This window comes from Tauraco erythrolophus, chromosome 14 (assembly GCF_009769465.1).
Source record: "Tauraco erythrolophus isolate bTauEry1 chromosome 14, bTauEry1.pri, whole genome shotgun sequence".
Taxonomy (NCBI): domain Eukaryota; kingdom Metazoa; phylum Chordata; class Aves; order Musophagiformes; family Musophagidae; genus Tauraco; species Tauraco erythrolophus.
In genome coordinates, this window is record NC_141478.1 from 13975490 (window position 1) to 13997109 (window position 21620).

A 21620-nucleotide genomic window follows, 5' to 3' on the forward strand; every position below is an offset into this window, starting at 1 on the left:
TCAAACATTCTGTTTTCTTAGAGGAATCTATAAAAACTATAGTGTTATGAATGAGAAGAGAGCCCTGAGAATGCCAGCACTGTTACCCAGGTCAGGTGATATCCTATTTCAGTTAACCCAAGATCCAGATAGGTGAAAGTTAATTTGCTTTATTTTTAAATTCTAGAGAAGATGACTGTGCAGTTTTCCATGAGGCTGAAAAGACCTCATGGGCCAGGAATTAAAAATCTGCAACTGCCTGGGCAGTAATGAACTTCCAGCTCAACCTAAACCATCAGAATAGTCATTTTGCGTGTCTAGACCTATTCCATCTGTGCAAGTACTGAACAGCTTGATGGATGCAGGTTTTGTTCCTTTGTTTTCAGGCAATTTGAAGAATCATCAGGATCTAGCTGAGTGACATTTATCTTGTTATAGTTCTGATTTACACAAAGATTTAAAAGAAAATAAACCAGACTAATGAAACTCTGGAGTATTCAGACCTTGTTAGGTTTTCCCTCCACACGTACATCTTGCAAAGTACCTTTTAAAAAACTGGGCCCACTTGAACACTGAAATTTCAAATAACATACTTGTTTGCTTACAAAACTTAAGCATCTGCTTTGCCTCTCCCCTTCATTCAACCATCCTGCCAGGCTTGCGTTGCAGCTTTGAAGGCTACCAGAAACATCCAACCACTAGGCAGCTCATGGAACAAAACAAGTTTATGACAATCCTAGATGCAAGACACTCGTCCAAAGTGCTAAAATTAACACTACTAGAGCAAGAATAATAGTGTATTCATAACTTATCTGTTGAAAACAATTCTCCCTTCTCAAGGGAAAAAGTGAGTTCATGGATGACTGTGCCATTGCTGGCACAGAGTGAAGACAGGCACGGTGAGGGCCAGGCAGGCAAACGTCTCCCTGCTCAACGCTGACCTCGAGTAACCCATCATCCCTGGCCTCCGCTCCAAGTTTATTGGTTGCACGTGTGTTTTGTAACACCCTGTACTGTGTATTCTTAGAACATACTTTCCAGAGAAGCGAAGGGACAGGGTTCACCCCTCCATGACCACTTCCAACCCAATCTCACCAGCAGCATCCTGCTGCTCTAGATAAACTAACAGTTTATAGAATAGTAAAGGGTCCAATCTCTACGTTTGCATGCTCTAAAATCAGGTGACCTGCAAGTCAAGAGCCAGAGCAATAAATCATTAGGAATACCAAAACACTACACTAAAAATAGTGTACACCAGGAGCACATGAAGAACAACAGTTTTTATCCAGTCAAAGCTCAATGGCCTCCACAGCCTCTTTTGCACCCTGTGCAAAAGCAACTGACAGATAAACAAATAAAACCAAACTTTAGTTCCTCTTTGATAACTTGCAAATATATAATCAAAAGTACACAGCGGGGAAAAAACATTGAATTTGAGACCAGCAGAAAATGTACTATTGTCCAAAGTAAATAATGAATTAAACTTAAATCTGAGGATGTCAAAATTACTTTCTTTTAAGGAAAATTTCTCCAAGTCGTCTTCAGCTCAGAAATGCAAAAAAGTTATTACCTGCTACACATCAGCTACTAGCTTAGTTCAGGTAACATTAAGGATTCACTCACTTGTCAAGTTTAACAGATTTAATAAATTATTGTGAATGCTCAAGTTGAGCATTAGGAGGAAAAAAAAAAACACAAAAAAAACAACCCACAAACATTACAGAATCCAAGTGCCTGATAGACATACTTGTTTTGTCAACCCTTTCCGTTACTAAAAAGATTATACAGAGATTTTCTGTTAAAAATCAATAGAGAAAACAAATTTCATTACTAACAACTGACATCAAAGCATAATTTTGTTGGAGGAAGAGGATCTTTTAAGAGACAACAAAGAAGCATAGAAGAGTATAGTCAAAAAGATTTTTAAGTTTACGTATAACTACATTGGCTATTACTGTAAATGGCTGGGGTTTGCAATCATTTATTTTTAAGAACTAATAAAAATATATCTGAAAGATTTTTAGCACAGAACATTTTATTCTTACCATCTGAATTAGTGGCTGATCTGGAAAGGACCAGAATCTGGCATGGGAATCTAGACAACAAGCAACCCGTCCTCTTTATCCCCAGAAAAATGTGCAAATTGGGTTCACTGTACCCTTACTGCTGGGCTGGGTCCCTAGGAAACAGCATTTAGAGAACTGCTTTCAGTGCGAGTTGCTTTTACTCTCGACTATGGAAAAAAACAGTCTGAAATACTAAGATTTTTCCTCAGAGATAAATTCTTCATAGTCCAAGCTGTGATGAAGCTGGAAACACGCCCTGCCAGTGGGGACCTCTGGACCGGGCACAGCCCACGTGAATACCACCTGGGCTTCAGCAAGCAGATGGCAGCGCCTTATCTGCCTGCTGGGGGAAGTGCCAGTGGTGCCTGCAAGATTTCTCATGGAATTCATCACCAAAAATGAGCGTGAAAAAGACATAGAAAAGATTATGCCTCACCAGCATCCAGCTTTACAAGGAAGGTACATCTGGTCATGTCTAAGAAGAAATCATATTTTCCTGTTGTCTTTTTTTCCTCTCAAAACATCACCTTTCATAACAAGCAAACAACTTTTTTTTATTTTCAAGATATTCCACAGCTTACTACCATTCCTGTTGTCTCCCACTCACTATTGTAGTAAACCTCCAATTAGCCTCTGATTACTTTAACCACTTGTACTTCCTCTGCCCTGGGTTGTCCTACAGTCCAGAAGAACATACTTGATGCAAAATGACTCTGCTTTCCAGCTTCTCTGTTACAGTGACAAAGGCTTGTTGGCCTGTAGCTGGGAGCACAAGATTATCTGTCTGATCAGTATTATCCGTTTCCTTACAGCCCTCTGTTGAAGTCATCGATTTCGTCTTTGATACCTGCATAAGGTCTGAGGTGAGGATGGTCCTTTGTTCGACGCTTGTGTAACACCCAACAAAACGTGAAAGCCTGAACATGCCTCAGTTTGTATCACAGATAAAAAAAATCTTCAGGTAAGAACTCCAGGAATTTGCTTCCCTTGCCTTTAGAAGTAGTATTATGACTGAGTTATGAGTTATACACCTGGAGACCGAAGAATTCCTTGATCCATCTACACAATCAAACAGCCATATGATACACTCTGGAAACACAGCTTGACAATATAGTGTCTTGGCACACGTCTACACAAAGGACTTCCTTCATTCCGTAAAGAAGCCCCTGTCACAGTGTAAGACCCACAGGCATAGATGCACCTCACAAAAACAGCAAGAGCTGAAGAAACTACGTGTTCTTAACAGTACCGATACGACAGACTTACAACGGGTTGGTTGTGCATTATGAGAAGCAACCCACGTTCAGTAATACAAACAGGTCTTGACAGCTTTCGCAGGGGACCAGGTGAAAATCTGCCCCAGAAGCACTTCTCTCCAGGAGTTTCAGTGCCATGAAGTCTAGTCTATAACAACACTCCTTCAAGCATCCTACCCTAAAAAGAGATTTGGAGGCTTCTATTTTGAATTTAATTACAGTAGGTACAGGAACTATAGAGTAACTTTGCTACAGCAGATAAGAAAGAGAGCACTCGGAGCCCTTCTAGCATCCTGCTTACAGCAGCCGAAGGCAAGCGCCTTAGCAAAAAGAGCACAAAGTAGGGCTGTAGAGATAATTCTCCAGAACGCTCTCCCAGTCTTTAACAATTGAACCAAAGGGGCAAGAAGGTCCTACCCTGTCCAGTGACAGACAGCTTCAACCCCTTCTGTGGACCCCACTAGAGACCTCCATTGTCCTACAGCAACATCCTCCTACTCCAAGCGGAGACAAACACCTGGCTGCAAGTGCAAGTCAGATGAAAGGCCACATCCACCCCAAAGCTACAGGTTCTTCCTTGCTCCTCTGTACCATGCCCAGGCCAAATACATAGAGCTTCCTACCTCCTTCTCCCTTTCCCCCTTGCAATGCTATTCTAGTTACAGTAGGTAATTTTCACGTTAAGTTAAATGAAAAGAATTCGGATAGGTCTGCTCAGCTTACAAACTTTTGTATTTAAACTAATGCTTTAACTGCCAGGCATTTTAAAGTATACAGTCCTTCAGACATCTTTTAGAAAGATCTTATAGGAACTAAACTACCCAAGGCCTCTAGGAATTCATATCCACATTCTCTTAGTTTATGCTTTCTCCTCCCCCAGCTAGTCTGTTTTGCCTTTTAAAATTTATTTTAAAGTCACAAAACCAACGAGTCATCTTCAGTTCCATAAACTTTGCTAAAACTGGAGAGAAAAAAGTGTTAGTTGCCACGGCAGCAGTGAGGAGTCCCTGGGTCAGGATGCAGAGAACTTCTCTTGTTCTGTCTGATCGTTTGCATCAGAAGTTCAGCCATCTGTTATTAACTATTTAACAACAGTCTTGCTTGTTAGCGCTGGTGCTTGCTATTTAAGTTTGCAGAATCCAACTCCCCACCTTCATCCCTTTTGTAAAGCTCCTAATTAATGAAGAAATTAATCTGAGGGCTCAGTCATCTTTCAGGTAGGACGACCACCATTACCTAAACTCTCCTTTCTCACCAAGGGAAAGGCATATATTTATGCAGACACCAAGGTCTGGAGGCAGCAGCTTTATTGTTAGAGACATCAATTTGAAAAGAATTTCATCAGACAGTAGATGATCTGGCTGAACTGCAAGACAGGCTGTATCTCTCCTATAAGCATACTCCACCATATGCTATATTCCAAAGTTCCACAGCATCCCTCAATCTTCTAAATCTCATCTTCTCAATACTGTAGCAGAAAACAGTTTTGTAATTTTATTTCAGAGTATGAACAGCATAGGCTCGACTACGTGTTACTAGCAAGGAAATACTGCCTTTTATATTTCAGAGTCTCTCAGAGGATATTCATCTACTAGCTGTATGCATTAAGAAAATAAAAACTCAGTTCTCACATTTCCAATTTTGGAATTGAAAATATTTTACCTTGACTTCACTATCTTAATTCAAATCTCTATGACCTAAAACAAAGTACTGACTCTTTCTGAATCTAGTCCTAGGAGGGCAGGCCAGTCTTGTTGCTCCTCACTCATCATGCTTTCAGAAGAAAGTGGGAGGCTCTACAATGACAAAAAGGGAACAACATGACTGTTTCTTTTACTGTTCCTAAAACTACGTCAAAAAAAAAAAAATCAGTAGCATTAGGCACAAATAAGAGGCCTTCAACAGGAAGTCCTTGTTCCAGTCACTTAACAAGGAAACACTGCATCACATATGCTAAGAGCATTCTGTTCACAGGCATAGCCAGTAAAGCTCAGATCCCCTGAAATTATAAAGTGGAAGAAAAGTCTGAAAAGTATTTACGTGGGAATATGGAAAGAGAGTTGCAGAGCATCAGAAGACTAATTCACACATCCAAATAATAAGATAGTATTTTCCAGGCTAGTCTTTTATTCAGATAAGCAGACCAGCACACGTTATCTGCACTAGCAGTCTCAATGTGGCAAGACCAGGTGCAGAGACAGCACTGGCTAAGATGCCTTCTCAGATTCTACGAAGATGAGAGATTTGATAGATGCAACAATATGAGCATAAGATAGATCTAATACAATGCAATGGTTTAGACCCCCACGTGATACTGTATAAAAACCAAGAACCCTGGAACTTCTGTTTCCAACGAGAACAATGCAACTAAACAGCCTAGAAGTGTCTGAAAAAGTTTTTCTTTCAGCATGTTCAGGAAAAGTCTTCGTTACAGATATTCAACCTCACATGTGAAGGCTTGGAGAATCACACCCAGGGCAGCTTTCTGACTATCAAACCATGTCAACTCCAGAGACTTCGTTCAACTCCAAAAAACTATGCGAACACCATATCTAAGCCCAAGATGAATACAGTCACTCTGAGGAAGAACTGTTAAGCACTTTTTCTACCTACATGTGAGGCACCTACTAATGCCGCTGAGCTGCCTTTTTTATTATTTCTCCAGAATCACTGAAAAACAAGAAAATAAGAAACAAACGAAACAGTGCAAATGCACTGTTAATAATAAAGCTTTTAAAGAACATTCACAAGGAGAAGAGATAGAAACACTCAAGAATTTAATAATTTTATTTTAATGGACAACACATTAAACATGAGATATATAGTATGCAGGTTAAGTAGGAGCTGATACTCTTGTAACTTTTTTACATCATCATGTCAGTTGGAAATCACACCTACAAGCTGGAAACTTCTGCAGCACTGCTGCTAGAACAGAACTAGCTATCAGAGTATTTTTTAAAAAGCACACAGGAAAAAGCATAGGACTTGTTAGGAAGTGTCATCAGGTGAGGAATGTAGATTAAGAATCCCATTATTTTATCTGAAATAAAGAAAAAGACAAGCCAAAAAGCCCAAAGCAAGCTATTTTCATGACGTCTGATCTCTTCTATTGCAGTTTCTTTCTGTATTCTTCTTCTTTTTGTGCCTTCCTACTTCAACTCTCAAAACTTTGATGTTACAACCTGCTCATTGTCATCTAAGCGGTGGGTAATTTATCTTGTGGAACTTGTCAGAACATGCTTGCCCACCCAAAATCCTCCTCCTAGCTAGTGAGGCCACCTCCAGCTTCAGTGGCTTTGTTTCAGTACTAGCAGACCAAAGGCAGACACTGTACTTTATCAGAAACACAAGGAGCTCCGAAAGAACAGAGATGAAATTGATGATGGTGGAGCAGCATGAAACTCCTCCGGTAATTTTTCCAGTGCTATTAACCTTCACCTACAAGGCCTGCCCTTAAGCAGTTAAACAGTAACCTGCAAAAGTAAAAAAGTTACAAAAGACACAATATATGCTTGCCATTTAAAAATTTCCGGGAGAATGGCCAGGCCCATAAAACTGTTTTTAAACTTTATTTGGGAGGATAAATGAGGATGTTACAACTCTCAAGCTGTGTAAAAGGCTGGTCATTTTAAAATGGACACCAGAGCCTACTACAGAATTTTGAAGGCATAAAACAAAAGAACATTTTTTTATAGTTTTAGAATTGAACTGTCATACAGCACAATTCAGCTATTTACAAGTTTCCACATTGTAAGTCATGTTATTAAGCTTTAAAAGTCTTCTGGTACTCAAAGAATAAAATGTTACATAGGGTCAAAATTTAAAGGCTTAACAGAATTTCAGCCAATAATCTAGTTTGCCTCCCTCTCTCCTAACATATGGTAATTTTCTCCATAGCAAAATGGCAGACATTAAATGAACACATTTAAAATTTAATATATGCAATTATGAAATTTCATTTTGTCCTCCCAAAAATTCCTTACTACTTTATAAAGCAATGCTTCAGCGATTCAAAAACAACATTCCCACACAAACCACAAGAGCACACTAGTGGAATTGTTCCTCCTCCTGTATTAGGAGGTGAACATCTAATGTCAGTAGGCTCACTGACTAGTGACTGGAGCTAGAGCTCCAGTATCTTTCAAAGGAATATCAACAAGCACTAAACTCAGGATGAAAATATATACAAGTACTTGGTCAGAACAACAGTCGCATTTTTAGAGAACAGGTTTGCATAAAAACAAATGGATAATCCTCAATTCAGCACTGAGTTCAGCATGTTATTTAATTAGCTTCAAACATAGCATATAGTTGAACAACTAGGAAGCTGCTAATTAAAAATACTTGTTTTCAGCTGCCCCCAAAGCTGACATATTTGCTTCAGTTTCATTTGCCCCAAAACAAACAGGTAGTGGCAAAGGGCAGATAATGCTTTCATGCATTGTTTCTAGCAGAAATCAAAATACTGTAATAGTTTCCTCCCGCTGGCGAGGGGAAAAAAAAAAAGAGAAACTTGACCTACATAACAAGGCACAGAAGAAACTCAGTTAAGCTTCAGGGTGTTTTTGGGAGAGGGGAGAGGTTTTTTTTCTCCATAACAATGAAGAGTCAAGCAGTTACATATGGCTACACTAACTACAACTGTTAGCAGATTTGACATCTAACTAGAAGCCTCACTTTTAAGGCTTAAAAATATCTCCTTCCTGTTCCAGGCCATTTAATAATCTTGGCCTAACAATGTGATGAATTAACAGAGTTAATTTTTAGGCTATTACTTGCCTTTAAAGGAAGGTTGAAAAAAAGACCTCACAAAAAATCCAGCCTTTGATAGGCTCGGTACACAGAAAGAGAGGAAGAACATGAAACTGTTTGCTTTTCAAAGGAACTATTTACAGACTAAGCACAGCACACTTCTTCGGCTCAACCGCAGAGGCAAACTTTGGTACAGACGGATTTTAAATCACCTTTCGCAGAAAAAGGCCAACAAAGATTGCAGGTTACTCTTACAGTTACACCGCTTGAACTTGTTTCAAGCCCGGGAAGACTGTCCGGCCCGGTGCTACCGGCCTTCGAGGCTCCCCGCCGCCGCTCCTCCCGGCGCCCCCTCGCCCCCGAACCGCCTGTTTCAACAACAGCCACGTACTCCAAGGACGCCCTGCGTGTGGGGGAGCGGGGGCCGCGGCCCGGGCCGCCCACCGAGCCGGGGGCAGCGGCGGCAGCGGGGGGCCCGGTTCCCCGCCGGTACACACCTTCTCCGCGCGGCGCGGCGCTCCCGCAGCGAGCCCCGCCGGCGCGGGGGGTGCCCGCGGCGTCGCCCACGAAGAGGCAGAGTAGGGGCGCGCATAGCAACAGCGCCCGGCGCCGATTGGCCCCGCCGGGCGAGCGCCGGCCTCCTCGGCGCCGCCGAACGGCCCGGCCCGGCCTCCGCCCGGCCCGCCCCCGCCCTCGGCCGGCCCCGCCGGGGCAGGTGAGCGGCGACGGCGGGGGCAGAAAAACACCGGTGGCGGCAGCAGCAGCCACCGCAGGCGGTGCTGGCGCGGTGCTGCTAACGAACAGCGTTACTGCCACGCGTGCCCCCGCCCAGCGAGGCGGCTGCCGCGGAGCTGCCGGCACGCGTGGGGCGGGCGGCGCCGGGGAACGCCGCCGCCCGGCGGGCCGCGGGGTAAACGCTGAGGCGGCAGGAGCCGCCGGCACCCCAACACCGGCACCCGGTCCCAGCTCCCTCTCGCAGGGGGATTTTACAGCCCCGACTCTGCCCCAGCCGCAGCAGGGCACGGCCGGCGGAGCCCGCGGGGGGAGGAGGAGGAGGAGACGGGCTGCGAGCAGGGCATGCTGGCATCGTGCCACCTGCACCAGCAAACAACTCAAGTTCAGAACCGCTTCCAAGTATCCGGACGCTGGCACCACGCGTTTAATGTTCACACACAGCACCAGCTTTGAAGAGGCAGCCCCGAGCAGCAGCGTATGGGAGATGATGAATATTTACATCTGGAGTGGAAAAAGACGGCAGCCCGTCCTCCCCGCAGCCAGCACAGCCCAACTTCCCACAGCACTTTTTCCACGGCTCCGCTCAGTCCACTCGGAAGCGGCTCAGCTGCCGCGTCCCTCTAACGCTGCCAGCGTACACAGCCGGGAGGAAAATCCCGGCACCAGCTCCCCTCGCGTTACTGGAGCTCTCAAACCCACCCGGCGAGCTCCCAGTTTCGGTATTTTTTAAGACCTCCTCCACTTTTTAGGCGGCACTTTTGGGGGATAATTTGTTAAGTTTTTTTCAAGAGAGTAGTCGCAAAACTGCACGTACTATTCTAGGTGCAGTCTAAACAACATGTTGTCCACATTAAACAATTTATTCTGGTCCTTACCTATTTACAAGAACTAAAGACAGATGACATTCACCATATTAACATAATCAACACACGCACAAAAAAATCTTACTCTTATCCTAACCACGTCACAAAACAACACTAAAACTCTTGTTCTGTAATTAGATGCCATGAAACTGAAGTCCAGATCAAACGAGACTTCAGAACCAGATTCAAAACCCAGTAGCACTCACTAATCCATTCAAGACCATGGAAAACATGCCACTTCCTTCACAGAACAAAGACTTTCCCCCCCTCACATTTTATATAGCAGCACCATTTAGCTGTGACTGGGAGAAAATATAGCCTAGACAAGACTTTTAAGTAGACATTTTATCCAAGGAAGGTCAGATACCTTTTAGTAGTTGGTCCATGTAAAGATTGCAGATATAGATAGTGCCTTACAGAAAGTCATATGCAAAACATACCATTTCATTAGTCACTGACATTCAAGCTTCCTGTATATTTTATCTCAGTTTGCTTTCCAAGTATTTTTCTTTCATGGAACATTTACTTCTACAAAAACACCATAGCTTACCTAGTTGTCCAAAAAAGCAATTTCAAGTTTTCTTAATCAAGCAACCACCTAGCCTTTGAAAAAAATCCTCAGATGACTTTCCATGAAACAGTCATCCAATATCTATGGAAGGGGTAAGAGGAATATTTATCACATTGGTAAACACAGTATGTTTAAACGTTTTGCCAACAAGAGGCAACAATTCCCACAGGGGCTGGCTGGAACAGTATTCAGGAGCCACCAGTTGTTTCTGCAGGCTAACCAACTAACAATGTCTTAGCAAGGAGCAGCTGCTTCTAGATGACAGACATACCTACCCACCATAATGCTCCTGAACAGTCTCCCCACACTGAGCTGCTGGAGTGCAACCACAAAGATCCTTTTCACACCTGATATTCTTCAAATACAGTAAAAGTAGGACAGCATGTTGACACTCCAGTTTTTAAGCTTACAGTCCTAAGCCAGCCATAAGTATGCAGAGCTGAACTCTGCGCCTGTTTGTGGAAGAACACCCTGGAAAATTATGCATCTGGCCTAATAAAATGCTACATTTAGAAAATGCATTATTAGACATTCCACCCAAAAAAAACCAACCTTGGAGCATGCTACTTATTTATCTTTGACAAATTCCAGCAGAGGCACAAGACACACGATAACAGGACATTGCTAGTGTGACTGCACATAAGAGAATACCGTAGCACATAGAGATATAGGACATAGCACAGAGATATACATAGGACTTTATCCTAAGCTGCATATTCCATCATCATACGGTAGCTGCACTTAAAATACTATTAATACCCTTGCAGCTTTAATACTGTGCAAAATGACGAGTAATAAGCAAGACAAATGATAAACAGACTGCATTTTAACCCACCTTCTACCACAAACAGCATAACAGGTATAAAAATAATAAAAAAAAAAGAAGTCTCAATACGAATGGATTTTATCCCAATTCAAACTTTAGGAATAAGCAGTCTTACACATTCACAAAATCACAGGAAATCACAGCCAAGCATGGTTCATCTCAGTATCAAGTCAACTACGCATCAATTCAGAGGCACTTGCCAGTAGACATAATTGGCACCATCCCTATGTTACAAAAAAAGGCCAACTTCAGCCTTTGGAGGGCTGTGCCAAAGCACAGGATGTCTAGTAATGAGCTAGTTCAGAAAAGTACTCTAGTTCAGATTCCAGCCCTGCCTTGTGCAGGAAAAGCAAAGTATGCACGTGACCCCTAAGGAGTGAAGCATAAGTGACTTTATGGCACCTTATGTTTACACAGCCTAGTTGTAGAGACAAGCTAAGAACAAAAGCACACTTCTACCAACATCCCTTGCTTGAAATAATCACTTTAGACTGAGGTGTTAATTTGCAGAATATAAACCCACTAAGCACTCTCATATAGACAACCCTATTCCCCTTCTCCCCTCTCAGATGCTCAATTCCTCAAAGCAAAGCTGAAGTCAGATCTTAACATTTGCAATGCACGTTAAAAAGCTGATAAGATATACCATTCACAGTCTTAATTTATGTATAGTTTTCCTTTTTCTGATGTTTAAACTCAAATTTCTTGAGTGAGAAAGACCACATATCATCTATAGCACTCCTGGAAAAGTTGAAAGCATCAGATGCTAACAGTTCCACTATGATTTTTCTAAAAAAAACAAACCAAAACAAACAAACAAAAAAAAACAGTGCCTACCATAAAGCTGCTCAAAATTTCACACTAGAAGCTTAAGTGAGGACGAATACAGCCAGCTTACAAAAAGTGTCCTAAAACATTTATGATAGGCCATTATATATTCTCAACAAGAAGACAGGATGAAAGAACACACAACACACATCAAGCATCATCACTTAACCTTTTATCTCTAGAGGATCCAAAATACTTTCTCACAGAAACTCGCTAATTCAGCAAGACTATCCATAGGAAATATCCAAAGACAGTAGAATAGCCAGTTATGCCAATCTTAGTGAACTTAATCGTTCAATGTAAGATGAGGCAAATGTGTATTCTAGCAGCTTTACACTGATCTCCTGATCATTACCCTCAAAAGTTTTCTAGTATTATTGACTATTCTTTCTGTTTCAGCTTCATAAACTGGCTACTTGGTTTTACTCATTCACTTGTTAACAGCATGCACACTTCCAAAAGGGGTCCTCCACACCTTGCTTGCACTAGGGTGATGTAATCAGTTCCAGTGTGAGTACTGCTACTAGTGCGGTTATGGTAGCAATCTCTACCCAGCCTTCTCCTCCAATTCCAGTCCTCCAGATACTTTGTTTCTCATAGCTTCTCTACAGTAAACAAAACTTCTTTGGCCATTCCAATAGCACAGGCTTCAAAAGGAAGAAGTTCTTTCCCCCTCAAAATAAAGCAAAACAAAGCCATACTTTTCATTAAAAGGCATCTGAAGTGGGATATCTTGCACAGGAAATACACTTGAAGACTCATTTTAAAGAATTATACAGCAGAGAAAAAAGGATTTACCTTTGAGCAGCATGAATATTGATATCAATCCCTTTGACCTAACCATGCATTCCCAGACCACAGTGATTCTTGACAATTTTGTTCCTGTTCAGTTCCTACTGGTAGGAAACTCCTCCTCTTTTACTCCATGACTGGAATATTTACTAAAGCTCTTCTCCTCTTGATGCATCCATTCTCTTCCCCCCTACTCCCAAGTCGAACTACTTCATTAGAATGAAACGCCCTACTAAAGGTTGTAACAAAAAAGAGCGAGTAAATAAGATGTCTTACTGGGGCTGTTGTAAATATTCAGATCTAACATGCAAACAAGATGCACTCATACTTGTGACTTTACAGAAAAAAGCATCAACGTTAACATGTCAAAAATTTACTCTCTGCTAACAGAAAAGTTATGCCTTCAGCAAGTAGTCATCACAGACATTTACTCAGATATTACTCTTAACCACCCTCTCTGCCCCTCCAAGTCTGTAGACAAAGCAGACACTTTCTGCCTGAAAGTGTGAGTTTGAGGCATGGTTTGTTTCGCTTACTTTGTTGGGCTAGTGCCCTGGCAGGGAACCAAGGAGAACAATACCTGGCAGGGGAGAAGGGCTTCCCATCACTCTGAAAATAAGAGCGTGCAGACCACAGCAGCTCTTCCTGCACCTCTCCTCCTTCCCCTCAGAAGAAGCCACCACCACCACCCCCCACTGTGGTACTGACCGTGCTGAGGATATGGGCTTACACTCATCATCCTCAACTCCACTGAAGTTCTCTCAGCCCTTCCCTCCCCCATTACACCAAACAACAAGATGATACTTGCACAGCACCCTAAGAAAGAATCTTAATTTATTGCAGCACAGAGAAGTGTGAAACATGCCCTAGAAATCCTGAAGGCTCCTCAGTGGGTAAAAGGAATCCCTGCATGCACAGCATCATTAAGAGGTTAAATGAGCACAAGCAGTCACCTGCTTGTAGCCTCACTAAAGAAGTTCACAATCCAAAATGGACTTACTTACCAACTTGGTTCCCAGGGATCTTAATGGAAAAAAATCACTAACTTCACAGGATACACAATGTAAAACAGATGACATAGCTCATGTGCAACCAGAGATTTCGTATTTCAAGTATGTTCTCTTTTTTTATTATATCTCAGAAGAAAATCCAACTTGGTTTTGCCCTAGGAACAAAAAAGTCATATTTGGCAATACGTCTGGGAAACGCATTGATCACTGCTAAGAGAAAAGTCTAAGTGCCCCATGGTTACTGGGTACTACATACCTGGACAGAGAGAGATTGGATGCCTTCCCACAAAATGAAAAGTGGTCAAATCAAAATAAATGTGCATGGGAGGAGCTGAAGAACTCCTCTTACTGCTCTTAAAGGAAGTTGTCCAGCACACTTCTCAGTAAGACTATTTTGTTTACCCTTATTCGTAATAAGGATTCTTACATTCAGAACAGACATGAAAGTGTTGTATCTCACATACTTGGCGTACTTCTTTCCCTGTGTGTTCATCTGCCTCCATCAATTCATGCACAGCTCTCCTATCCAAATTATCCCTGAGATCATCTTCATAATATCCTATTACATCTTTGCATTTTGAATCAACATAACACAGTCATACCGTCCCAGGTAGCAACTTTTAATAGTTTTGGTCCCAAAGCTAATGTTAAAAGGTAGCGCTACAATCACTAGCCAAAAGAGCTAGTCAGGCCCGTTTATAAGGAAGAAAATGTATTAATACAAGTGAGTTTGATTTGGTCAGAATAACACTGAATTGTTAAAAACAGCTGGAGAATTTTCATGACTATGTTACAACTCAATTATACTGTTTCCAAGTAGCCTTTATAAAAAAAATAAATCTCTTCCAATCTTGGTATGACTATGCATGCAGACCAAGAATAACTGCACGTGGCTTTGGCAGTGTGCTTATAGCTACAGTCATCTCACCCTGCACGGGACCAGCAGAAAAAGGAATACGTAATGAATGTGAAGTCTTCCAAAGTCCAACTACCCACCCAAGTCCAAGAGGCACTCTTCTGTATTTGCATTCACCCAGGTTTATAGATATCCTTAATTGCCTACTTAGACATGAAGTTTCTGTACCTGGTAGTACAAAGGTAACCATGCAATTGCACATGCACTTCTAAAACAATTTAAACCAGCTTCTGTCTAAACATTAGATACAAATAACCTGCAAAGACTGAACAATTTACTACCACCTTGAAGGACAATGATGTGAGCCACCTTCAAAAACACAAAAAATATAGATTATCAAGTATCATATCAGAATGGAGAAGGTACTTATTATAGCTGTATTTACAGTTAAGCTGCAAGACCTTATTGACTAAAAGAACAGCTAGTATCTGCCAGACTGTTATCCTAAACCTGTTGCTGACAGGATAAAAGGCTATGGCTATTTCACCACTATTTAACAGTTGCTATTAGTAGATGTTTGTCAAAATAACAAAGAAACATTTTGTAAACAGTGAAGCAGACAGAGCAAGTTCTTTCAGCAAATGTCATATAGCTGGTTTGTTCTTGTCAGTTACTGTTTTCACAGAAGACTTCTAATTTTAATAAGCAGAATTTCATTTGGCAACAAACTCACATCTCTCATGAGAATCTGTATTTATAAATGTTAGCTTATTTTTAAAAACATTTGGAAGCTGGCAGACCTCAGATCCAATAATAGTTTCAACACTGCCCTTAACTAAATCCAATCTAATATGCTTCAGCCCAGGGATCTGATCTGGCATGTCAAAGTTTCTCGCTTGAGCAAGTAAAGAATACGGTCAGATGGGTCAGTTAAATAGCCCAAGCCTATGGGCTTGGTGTACCCACAAGACCCAAAATATCAACCTAAATGCCACTCCAGCAGCATCCATTTTAGCAACAAGAGCCCCTCTGAAGGCAGCTAGTATGGACACCACCAAACAAACAGAAAGAAAAGGGGAAAGTTGTTTCTAGTACGGTTTGTTCTCTCTGAGCAACAGGCAGGCAGTGAGGAACTCTCCAAGTTGAACAGGTATAAAAGCACTCTTCCCACTCCAGAGCTCCTTCTACAACAGGACCACCTGCCTGACTGTCCACATCCAGGTACGAGTTGCAGAACAGGTAGGAAAACTTCAACATAAGCAGGTATTTCAAACTGAAACTTAAGATTTTCCAATTCTACAAATTAATATACTTAGATTTATTTTGAGGAAGAAGAAAAAAGAAAAAAACTTTAGCACCTAAAAGCTAAAAACTATTTTAAGTTAAATCTTTGTAGCAGAAATTTATATTAAAAAAGCACATATTCCCATTTCTTGGGTGCAAGGACAGAGCTGTATTGAAACCATCTAGACTCCACCCTCAATTTAAAAAAAAAAAAAGGCTTATATTCCTGCTCACTCATCCACTACATCTATATATTATGTGTTATCAGGACAAATCTGATCTCCCCAAAGATTAGAGCTAGACGGCTTCATGCCTTATAAATGGAAGCTGAGTGTAATATCCTGACCACCTGCCAGTTTGGTCAGTTGGGCTGAGTTTTTTATCCTAACCAGTTTTAGGTCTTCTTTCTTTTAAAGAATAAGCTGGTTCTATTTCAAAGTAATCCACGTACGAAAGGCAGACAGCCCCCACCCTTTCCTGCCCTTCAGTGCCAGCCTCCCTTGCCACACGCACCTTCTTGCACGTGCCCCTGCGCGGCAGAGCGTGTTTGTCAGCACGGCTTCCTCCCGGGCCATGGAGCAGCGTCACCTCCAGCTCATCAGCACCCAGCCTGCACTTACCTGTGGCAACCAAGCCCGAAGCATTGCCCAAACACTTCTGGAGTGACAGCTCCACTAGGCAGGAAGCACCTCATTTCCAGTTTATTACTTTGTTTACTGGCTACATCATTCTACCACGGAAAAGTTTAAGTGCTTCCTGACATTTGACTGAGAAGATTTTATAAAATTAAAGTGTCTGTATTACAGTGCAATACAGGACACTAAAATACCACTCATCCTTTTTCAAAAGGTATTTTCACTTCCTGATCTGCATACTCTGCAGCACATCATCTTTGCTAAAAATTTTTCCCCAAAATTTTTCATGAGGTTAGTATAGGGCATAAAACTAAGTCTTGTTTTTAAAAACAAGGACCTTATCCAGAGCTCCTAACAATTAACTCCACAACTCCTAAACACACTGGTTCAGCTCACTTCCCCCAATCCCACGCCTCCTCATCCTTCCTCATCAGACTTTGAAGAAGAAAAGCATTCAATCCACTTTTTGTCTTCATTAATCTCTCCTTCAGCTTTCCTTGCAGATTCATCCAGAAATCCTTCAGCCATGTTTCCAACAGGAGGTAGTAAACAGACTTTTGTTGAACTCAGTGTTAGCTCTCTCCATACCAAACCACCAAATAAGGTGGAAGAAAGTCCCTCAATTCAGTTTCTACAAACAGACCCAGAGGCAAATATCCGAGTTTGACTTGCAAAGAAGGAAGGAGAAGAGAAAAAGCAATCTTCAGACTGATTGTTCCTCTCTTGTAGACAGAAAGTCATTTCTTTAAATTAGGTTAATCTCAAGAAGGGAATTAATGCTTCAGAAAGTAAAAGACAACTGCTTTTTGCTTAATTTGTAAGTGAAAAACAGAACAGTCTACACAGAGAACGCACAGCAGAGAAATAAACAAAGCAAGGTAATAAAAAAGGAAGAAAAGACTAGAATAAGGTAATAAAAAACCGCCAGCATGCATTTAGAGACAAACAAGCCTGTCTTCCTCCTTTAACTGATCATTCATGCAGTGAGGGGGAGGAAAGAGGAAGGAGCAGTAACTGAGCTATTTAGACTATAGTAAGACTTTGGATGTCTTGTAACGTTCCCACAGTAAAATATGACTATACTGTAGATTCATCTAAACCACAAGATTTTTTCCAGTTGTGCACCAAGTGTACTCTAAGAGTACATAACAAGCCTTCCGAGTTTGGCAGTAAGCTATCACCCTGACATTATGCAATGTTTTCATTAACTCCGATGGTGAAACAGCGTGTTTATACAGTTTATGAACAAAGCTGAACTGGAAAAATTTGCAAGCAAGCACTCTGCTGTGAAGTCTGGTTCTGTCTTCCAAACTCAATAAACTGGCGAAGCAATCAGAAGTCATTAGAACGAAGTTCAATAGAAGCAAGACCAAAGCTCTGTACTTGAGAAAGGAAACAGTGGCCCAGACATGCAACACGAAGCAGCTGACTAGGCAGCTGTACTGCAGAAACTAAATCGTGATGGTATCATGGATCAAAGCTGGGTAAACTGATATGCTTTTACTGCAGAAAGACAAAAAAAAACCCTACAAAACTCAAACGTCACTCCAAAAACACTGTATGTAAGAAAGAGAGACAAATCATTCTTCTCACTGGCACTGGTGAAGCCCCAGCTGAAGGAATGTGACCACTGAACTTTAAGATGCTTCAAACACTTCACTCTAATAGTGGCAGCGTAAGAAAGGTAAAGTCAAGCAGCAGCCATCAGTATTTTAGTTACTGCATTTTCTAGACCCGGTACAGAGGTAGTTATGTGAACGTGCTTAGAGCAAACACTGCCCTTCCACACTGACAACCCACCTGATGGGAAGGTCCCGAGTGATGCTCATAAGACATGTCCTGTGAACGCCCTGTGCCTTTGCATGGCAAAGGAATAAGTCCATATTTTTTTTACCTGTACTTTCAAATCTTTCTTCCTCACTTGCAAAACTGCTCCATAGATTTGCTATGCAACACTCCACATTCCATCTCTTCCATACTGCTCTCATATATTGCATGTTTATGTATGTAATTTTCAAGCCTTCCTTATTATAAAGGGAGATAAGTATCTTAAGGCCAAATTCCCCTTTCTTCTTAATTTCTGTTCATCCCTCTCACCTCCTTAAATTCAAATACTCTATAACATTTTCCACTGTTAAAAAAAGTGGTTGCACACTTAGATTACCCCTTTCTTCTCCTGCACCACCCATTTTTGCTGGTGATAACAAGAGTCTTATTGGTAGTATGACAAAGGCTAAACCATACCTTCCCCCAATATGCCTGGGCATTACAATCACTATTAAGTATAGTTTTAAGCTTAATTCTAACTCCAAGAACTACTTCTCTCTGCTCTAAATGGATCCTGACATAATTATTCGTAAGAACGAAAAAAAAACACAAAACATTTTAAGTCTTTGTTTCTTTATGTTTCACTCAAGTCTTCCAGGATTTTGAGGGTCTTTAGAAAAGCAGAGATTGTGGCAAGCTGAGTGGTCTGCTTCTCCCCTGTCCTTTGCTATTAATTTGCAAAGATTGGAAGCAGGTGACTGCACACTTGACTGCTTGTATCCCGTAGTGCAGCTGCTATGCAGAAAGCAGCACACGTAAACATTTGCATGATTCGTGCCTCCTAAGAGTCTCTGTGGGCCTCATATGGCATTTAGGCAGCACTTTCACAACCCCCTTTGTGCATGGTATTGCTCTGTTACATTAGCACTCTATTAAGCTAGAGGTACCTACTGGATATGGCTGGAGACATTCTCCAATGTTTGGCAAGATCCATCACTTATTTCAAGATTTTTGTTAATTATCTTAAAAAAATTTCAAGACACTACTTTAAACGGTTTCACCTAGTTTTTGATAGACATCTTACAATGGATAGGAATCTCATATTAACCGTCAGCTTAGAAGAAAAAAAAACACAGAACAAAAAATCCCAACAACCTAATAACTTGATTTCTTTATAAATTTGGTTCCCTCTACAACAGATTGGTTAAAAAAGGCATCTGATCATTTATCATACAGCAACTAAAAATGTTGCCAACATTCTAACTTTTTCTGCCTAAAAATTACAAAAAAGACAAAGGTCATATAGAGGTTTTGAACTGCTACAGCAGAACATTTTAGAGCTGCCAATATTGACTTGGGTTTTACCTAGCTATTTTGAAATTTTATTTCACCTTGACAGTAAATTGTTTTCAGACTTCAGGGTCTGGTATTAAAATCTAAACAGATTCTAAAAACAACCTGCCTTGCTGCAAACAATCAGGTGAATGTTTAAGCAATTAAGAAACAAGGACAAAAGCAAAGAACAGCCCATTTCACATCCCTAGTACTTAAAACCCATTAATTTCTATATATGTTTACTATCATTTCTGTACTATCTGTGCTATCGTCACGCTATATAATCCTTACAGCACATACATACAAGAAATCCACCTAAGAGTGGTCATTTATGTGATGTCACTATTAGCAAACATGTCATTACAAACCTAATTAAGATGCGTATGTCATGTAAGTGTTAGTATGTAATATGCAGATATCTAAGCTATATTAAAGTGTTTCTCAAAACACCAAAGTGATTATAACACAAAAAAGAATGTGTTTTTAAAACCGAAACAGCCAGATACAGAACAGAATCATCAAAACTATAAGAAATTCAAATATCTAAGCAAGGAATTTTTTTTTTTAACTAACACTCAGAATTCTATGATGAGCACTCGTAAGATTTGTTTAAAAAATAATCTTGCTTTAACTAACAGGAATCAATAATGACTGCTCATGTGGATCAAAATAGAAGTCATGACATATTTTCAACTCTAGGGGCATCAGCAGCTATACTGCAAAAGAGCTGAAGTGTTATAAACATATACGTAGTCGACTTTATTTTTCTGTAAAACCAGATGTCAGTAATGCAGATAAGATGTAACCAAATGATGGTGAAAAATTAGTATTTCAGCATGCTTGTTATGATCGATCTTGTTTATAACTGGAACAAAAAACACTGTTCGGTTATAGAACACCACAAATGGAAGTTATGGTTATTTTCAGGGGGTTTTTCAGCTACGTTTTGACGTTTTTGTACATGTGCTGGCGTTGTCTGTCGATGCCCGATTTGCCTTTGACCGACCCTCGCCTCAGCACTGCAGCTCTGTGCTAACACGCCGGCCGGATTTGACACATAAAACGCAGCATTCCCAGAGCAAAAGGAGTTTGCTACGGTGTTTGTCTCCCTTCCATCCAACCAAGACAATGGAAAGCCGAGGGGCAGGCAGGACACGGGGCTGTTCATACCTTCGCGGGGAACCTTCACAGGATCACCAGCATTTCCCGAGCTGAACCCGAGTATCTGGATTCGCCCCCATCCCCCAAAATGACAGGGGAGGGGATAAGGAAATAGAGCGACAACACCGAAACGAAATTACCAGGGTACTTCTAATCCTAGAAATAACCCCCCCGAGAGAAACACCTCGATAAACCGTTTACCTCGTTCCGGCTTCATTTTCTCCGTTTCCTCCGAGAGGTCTGAAAGGAGCCGAAGCGCTCTGCTGCTCTCCTCGCGCAGACCGGCTGCCGCCGCCTCCAGCTACCGGTATCAATTTCTTCTCGCGTGTAAAAACAATAAGCCGGGGCCCGGCCCCGCCGCCGGGGGCTCGCCCGGCCCCGCCGCTAGCAGCTGGGCCCGCGGGCGGGCAGGCAGGCGGCGGCCGGCCGGGGGAGGCTGAGCGCCGGCGGCCTCTCCCCGCGCCCGGCCAGGGTGTCCTTCCGTGACACGGCGCCGCGCGGGGCTATTTATAACCTGCCGGGGAAAAAATCCCACAACAACAGACCTCGGCTCACCCCCGGCCGCGCCGGCTCTGAGTCACCGCGGCCCCGGGCGATGGCAGCCCCGGCCGGAGTCCCCTCCCTCCCGCCTGCCCCGAGGAGGGCAGCGAGCGGCCCACCCCCCCCCCCGCCCCGCCGGGCCCCCAGCCCGCGGCCCCTGCCCCGTCACCGGCCGGCGCCTGGCCGCGGGGGGCTGCCCGGCACCTTCATCCCCGGCCCCGTCGCTGCCGCCCGGGCTGCCGGGCCGTGCCCCCCGCGCTTCGCCCCGGTCAGACAGCCCGCGCCTCCCGCTGCCGCGGAGCGCTGCTCTCCATGGCTCTGCCTCCCGCCCTTCCTCCTCCTCCTCGCTGCTGACTAACTCCCC

General features: G+C 42.3%; 1 protein-coding gene across 1 annotated transcript in view; it reads right to left on the reverse strand.

Moving 5' to 3' along the window:
* The window catches only part of ATOSA (atos homolog A), a 41303-nt gene extending 20279 nt beyond the window's left edge, over positions 1-21024 (reverse strand). Inside the window, exon 1 of the mRNA XM_086620303.1 lies at positions 20918-21024. Within this exon, the coding sequence (XP_086476429.1) occupies positions 20918-20933 (16 nt within the window). The 5' untranslated portion in view covers positions 20934-21024. The remainder of the gene's footprint in view (positions 1-20917) is intronic.
* Between the last annotated feature and the right edge of the window lie 596 nt (positions 21025-21620).